The sequence below is a fragment of the Octodon degus genome, unplaced genomic scaffold, assembly GCF_000260255.1.
Source record: "Octodon degus isolate 3935 unplaced genomic scaffold, OctDeg1.0 scaffold00045, whole genome shotgun sequence".
In the NCBI taxonomy this organism is placed as follows: Eukaryota; Metazoa; Chordata; class Mammalia; order Rodentia; family Octodontidae; genus Octodon; species Octodon degus.
The window spans coordinates 14,172,425-14,178,601 of record NW_004524621.1 but is presented as its reverse complement, the minus strand read 5'-3'; the positions used below and the strand labels follow the sequence as shown (position 1 = coordinate 14,178,601).

The following is a 6,177-nucleotide window of genomic DNA, read 5'->3' as shown; positions in this document are numbered from 1 at the left end:
GATAGAAAATTCAAGGAAAAGAAGCAAGTGCACTGGAATGCTTGTCTCAGCTCCTGGGGAGGGTGATTAGTTTTGTCACTGCAAACCACAAAGGTAATAGAGAAGGTCAGTGGCTCCAGAGAGAGACATAGCCCAGGCCAACAGCAGCAGCCTCAAGAAAAGCACACACACTGTAAACTGCAAAAATAGCATACGGTTTTAAGCTGCAAAAACAATATAGCAAAGTGACTTCTTGCTCAGGACAGGATACAGTGAAGAACTCCATTGTTATGCCCACCATAGTGATTAACCAGAACACATTGGGAAATGAACTAATTATTATGGCAGTTCTCTTAATGTTAAAGGTGGCACAGTGGTTGGTAGTTTTTATTGGTTCTTATAGCATGTCAATATTCAGTTTGCCTTTGATTCTATCTTTGTTGCTGCTTTCTTTGCCTTTGCAAGAGGTGGCATAATTGTTGGCATGAACTGAGTCTACTGTATGTCAATACCTGGATTGTCTTTGTGTCATCAAAACTACTACACTTCATTTCCAGAAAACTGGATGCTAGGCCAATTATACTCCAGCCTCCCGTCCCCAAATTAAAGGTGATTGGACTTTGAGAACGAAACAAAGGTCACACACAAAGTTTAGCACTAGAAATTGGACACTAAAGAGATCTCCACACTAGTAAAAAGTTGATTAAACATCTCTACTTTAATCAACCTTCAACCCTCAGCACAAAAAGAAAAAAAGTATAGTTTTGAATTCAGTTCATTCAAAATTTGTGTTTGCACACTGCAAAGTTGGAGAACTGAACATATTTTTCCCATAAGAAATAATGAAAAATCAAATAATTGGTTGTGAGGCCCAAAATTACATTTATAAATTCTTTTTCCCAGGACTTTAACAAATCTTGCAATGATTTCGTTTTTTAACACTATTGCCAATTTTCCTCTTGGCTTTACTGCTGGTACCACTTTCTTTGGAGCTGTGCTTATTATATTTCATGCAAATAAAGGGCAAAAAAACCCCACAATGACAAATGTTTTAACACACTAACACAAGCAGTATATGTTGGCAACAGAAGGGAGCAATGGGAGGAGACAGAACTAGAAGGCAGACCTGATGCAGGTAACAATATAGTCACTGGCACCATAAAATTAACAAAAGATGTGGAAAATGGATCCAACTGTTGATAGACAAGGCTAGGAAAGGGGGAAATTAAAAAACTAAGGTGTTGTATGTAAAAATTTATACAAAAAAAAATATTTGACTAAAGTTTATAAAAGGACAAAGCTCTACAGGTGTCAAGATTTATGATCTGAGGTGATTAAGACAGTGAGGTATTACTGTAAGAATAACCATTATCAAAACAGAATAGAGAACCCAGGAATAGCTCCACATGTGTATGAATGTTCTGAATGTAGAACAGTGAGGGAAGAGGAATCTTTGATATAAATGGTACTAGATCAAATCACTATGCACAAGAAAAAAGCTTACATCCACAAGTGCTCTGGTTTTCACAAAAAGAATGGTTCTTGTCTCTGGGTTTAAGTGGTACTCCTCTTGTAAGATTAAGTGGAGGTCTTTCAGCTTAGGGTTCTCATTGCTGGGATCCAAAGAAACACTTTCTAGTTCCGGCAACTTTTCTGTAAATGGGGAACATTGTACAAATGACTTATAAATTGTAAAATGTAGAACAAACATTGTGATCCTTAATTCAAATAGTCTATCAATTTTTCACCACAATTTTCTCAGCAATAACTACTATTTTATTTATTTTTTAATAACTACTATTTTAAGTTGGTACAATCCTTTAGGAATATATATTTGGCAATACATATCAAAACATACTAATACATCCTTTGATCCCATAGATTTTATGTCTAAGAATCTGAGATATAGTTATATTTACAAAACTAACGAAGAGATATCCAAGGATATTCACAGTACTATGGTTTAGAATTTAAAAGAAAATAGAAAGTGGCCTAAATATTCCATAGATGGGAAACTTTACAGGGTATACAATTGTCCTTATTATAATGTGATTATTAAAAAATAATAAAGTAGTATATATTGCTGATATGGAGAGATCTTAAACATATTTTAAGTTAAAAAAAAGTAGAAGCCATTATGTCTAGTAACACAAGCTGTAATGCCTCAGGTGGAGAATGCTTCTGTTTGCAAACAATTCAGTTCACAAACAAAAGCATTTTGTAAGCTTTTGCATCCATTTGCAAACTCTGCATGGAGTGACAAATACAACACAGCCTTCTTCCCCACACAAACACAAATATGGTCATCTTTCCCACAATCATAAAGCAAATCAAGTTGGCAAGCATATATATATGTGTATCAGTGGTGTGCTTGAGCTAGAATATACCAGACCAATGATGATCTACTGTGAAATTTTTGAGTTATGTGAGCCTGTTTTAAATATAATCACTATTAAAAATTCAATTATATAAATTTTCAACTCAATGACATATTAAAAACAAATGTAAAAGTCCATGCTCATTTCCTAATTATTTTATTACTTTTTACTATTATCTGTCCTCTTGAGTTATTGATATCTCTTATATTTATTTATATGGTAGAAATACTACAGAATCACGAGTTACTGTTCATCTCCTTTTTTCACAATAGGTCAATGGCATTATGTCAACGGCTTGAAATTGAGTATAATGGAAGTATTTATACCAAAGAAACTGAAAAAATACTAAAAATCAGTGTTGCATCTATTATTTGTTGAAGTATAGACTTACATGAGAAAATAATGCAGACCAAACTTAGCCATGGAATTGCAAACAGCAACCAAAAAGAGAGGAAATAATCTACGTGTATTGGAAAAACTACTATCCAATGTAGCAAAATAAGTTGCTCACCTCATTTATAAACAAGTAAAACTCCAGCATACATCTCTGTTGTTTCATCCTCACCTTACTCTGATATTAATAAAAACATATACTGACATTCACATCAGAACTATAGTTGTATACTGCACCTTTGATTAGCTATAGATGCAAGTGTTCTGCAAAATCACTAAAGCATTCTATACAAATCAATTATATAAAATTTACAATAAATAATATTGTATTTGCTATTATTTATAAGTTGTATACTTCAGGTTTAACAGATGTCCTCCAAAAAACCCAAGAAAGGGCCAGTGAGCTAGCTCAGTGGACAAAGCACTTACATAGGCAAGCCCAGGGACTGGGGTTTGATCTGGGCACCACATGCCTCACAGGCTCTGCCCCTGAGCACACTGAGCAGGCCACCTAGACAGAGCATGGTAGCATACACACTTCTGAAATCCCAGCACTGGGGAGACTGAAAACAGAAGGATCACTATGAGTCTGAGCTTCACAGTGAGACCCTGTACCAAATACATTAAAAGAAAATCAATAAAATTTATAATACATTTATGCATATATATATATGTGTGTGTGTGTATATATATATATATATAGATACATATAGATATATATAGATATATATATTCCCAGAGAATCATTTGTTTAAATGCTTACCAACACGTACCTGGTTACACATATGTATAAAATATTTCAGCACAGATAAAAAAATTTAGTAACATGATTCCTTTGAAGGAATTGAATAAGGGAGGAAAACTTAATTTTTATTCAATATCTTTCTGATTCTGGGTAATAATATCAGAACAGCAGACCAATGGGTCATTTTGATCTACTCTTTATATCTTCTTAAACCCAGAATAATAGCATGAACATGACTGCAATGTTCACACTGAATTTTCAACACTGTTCTGAAAATACCCCTCACCTTCAAACCTCCGAGTAAGCTCTTGCTCAATTTCACCAAATGCTGCTGCTCGGACATTGTTAAAGAAATCTTTCAGGTAATTCAAAGCATCTTTCATTTGTGCATCCTCACTGATAATGAGGGTATCATTGTATTTCTGTTGAAATAAAAACTGAGTTTCAGTATGTTTCCAACATCTAACACATTAGCTATACTTGCTAATTGCTTTTAAGAAAACATTTAAGTTTATTCAAAATGAATTTTTAAAGATGAATGGCCCCTATTGGTTCTACAATAAAACTTTTGAGCTATATAGTACTCTTTTTTAAAAATCTCTACTATCTAGAAACATGAATGAGAATCACTTGGATTTTAGAATTACAACTTGGAAATGAGAAATTTACATGAAAAATATGCCATAAAAAGCAGTAACAAAAGCAGATGAACTTCTACCATTAACCTGTATGATAATTAAGCCATTCAATTTAATTTCCAGAGTCAGCATTAAATTGTAAATGTATCCCTCAGAATGATGGTGCCAGTGACCTACACTGAAATTCAACTAAGGTAAATACATGCTAACTTAATGCATTTTTAAGTCTTTTCAAGGGAATGGCATAAGAAGAATTGTTGGGCCAGACACAATGATTTCCAGGCTAGCCTGAACTATATAATGAGATATTATTTCAAAAAATAAAGTTAATATAGTCCTGGTTAATCACACACCTTGGATATCTGAGCATGTAGTTAACCAAAAGTAACAAAGTGTATGCTTTAAGAAATCGCAGCAGAGCCCACTTAAAAGTTCCTAAGTGAGCTTTTGGTGACAGAATGCAAAGCTGATAGTCTCTCAGCTGCCAGGGAATGCTATAACTAAATCATCTTTTCAAAATTAGTAACATACCCGCAAATGTGAAGTGTACAAATACATTGCTTTACAAATCCTGCTCTCTTCTTCTTTGTCTGGCATCCGAAACACCCTGCATGCTTTATGAACTGCAACAATCCGTTGTTCATATTTCTGTGTTCCAAATACTCTATCTTGAACTTGAAATAAGTAGCCTGGGGAGGAAAAAAGCATTTCTCACTGTGCCATATGATCAATCATTCAAGTTACTAACATGCCTTATGTTTGCCATGGACATATCTGTATGCATGCATCTTCTAAGATAAGCCTCAGTTGCTTGGTTGAAAACTGGGAGTTTGCTGTGATCCAGGCTGTAGATGTGAGGAATAAGAAGTGAGAGATATAACTAGCTCTGTTTTCAAGTGACTTATTCTGAGTTATTCGAGTATCAGTTCTTTAGAGCTATTCCTCCTGAGCACAGTATAGTAAAATTTATAGAAGAACTGTATTTCTGGCTTAAATCTTTCCTCTCAGCCACTCTTTTTTTCTTTTTTCTTTTGTATTTAGGACAGGGCCTACAATGTCACCAAGCTCTCATTACATAGATTGGACTCATAGTGATTCTCCTGTTTTCAGCCTCCCAGGTGCTGGAATTACAGGCACATGCCACCATGCCCAGTCTCAATCGCCATCTCAACGCGCCCACAGGCAGGGCTGGCACGGCACACCAGGTATCGAAACCCAGCAGCTGCACTCTGACTAAGCAGGCACTTTAGTCCACTGAGCTATCAGGCCAGCCCTACAGCCACTCATTTTTCATAAGAACAAAATAGGGGACTCAAACAAGCAGCACAGTCATGCCTCCTTTGCAGCTCCAGTGACAAACAAGGTAGCAAGGAATAACAAGATGAGTCATCAAGTATTTACTGAACTGGAGTATATGAGAAAATAATGCAAGTAATTAAAAAATGAGCAACTCACAGTATTTGGACAGACATAAATGTAAAGGTGGCATGAATGGTAAAGTAGAAAGTCATGTGACTTTATCACCATCTCTCCATCCCTCTGCAACTTTACCAACGTCGTTGTTCCTGGATTATCTGACAGCCTTCTAAATGGTTTCCCTGTCTCTTATTTATTTGCCACCTGGCAGTGAAAGAATTTCCAAAACTACAGATGAGAAGCTATGCTATCCCACTACTTAAAAGCGTTTAGTGTTTTTCTCTGGCCAAATCCCTACCATGGCACTACGGTTTAAGTGTCTTCCAAAAACTCACATGTTGAAAATTGGTCTCAAATGCAGTTGACACTAAGAGATGGTAGGACCTCTAAGAAATGGAGCCTTGTAGGTTATTAGGCCCCTGGAGGGCATTGGCTTTGGAAAGAATTAAAGCAATTCTCATGGAATCCCATTTAGTAATTGTGAAAATCTTACAAAAGAACAAATCCCTCCCTGACTCTCTGTGGCTTTTAGCCTGAAGAAAAGGTTCTTTGTTTTACACATACCCCCATAGTGAAACAATCCATGATGAGGCCTTCCCCAAAGCCTAAGACATCCTGTTCAAACCTT

The 6,177-nt window shown here is 35.7% G+C and overlaps 1 protein-coding gene across 1 annotated transcript in view; it reads right to left on the bottom strand.

Annotated features, from left to right (window-relative positions):
* Positions 1 to 6,177, bottom strand: part of Ddx58 (DExD/H-box helicase 58) — a 79,461-nt gene that overhangs the window by 16,518 nt on the left and 56,766 nt on the right. The window contains exons 11-13 of the mRNA XM_004632018.2: positions 4,665 to 4,822; positions 3,782 to 3,917; positions 1,484 to 1,632 (exon numbers count right to left, since the gene is read on the bottom strand). Of these exons, the coding sequence (XP_004632075.1) occupies positions 1,484 to 1,632; positions 3,782 to 3,917; positions 4,665 to 4,822 (443 nt within the window). The remainder of the gene's footprint in view (positions 1 to 1,483; positions 1,633 to 3,781; positions 3,918 to 4,664; positions 4,823 to 6,177) is intronic.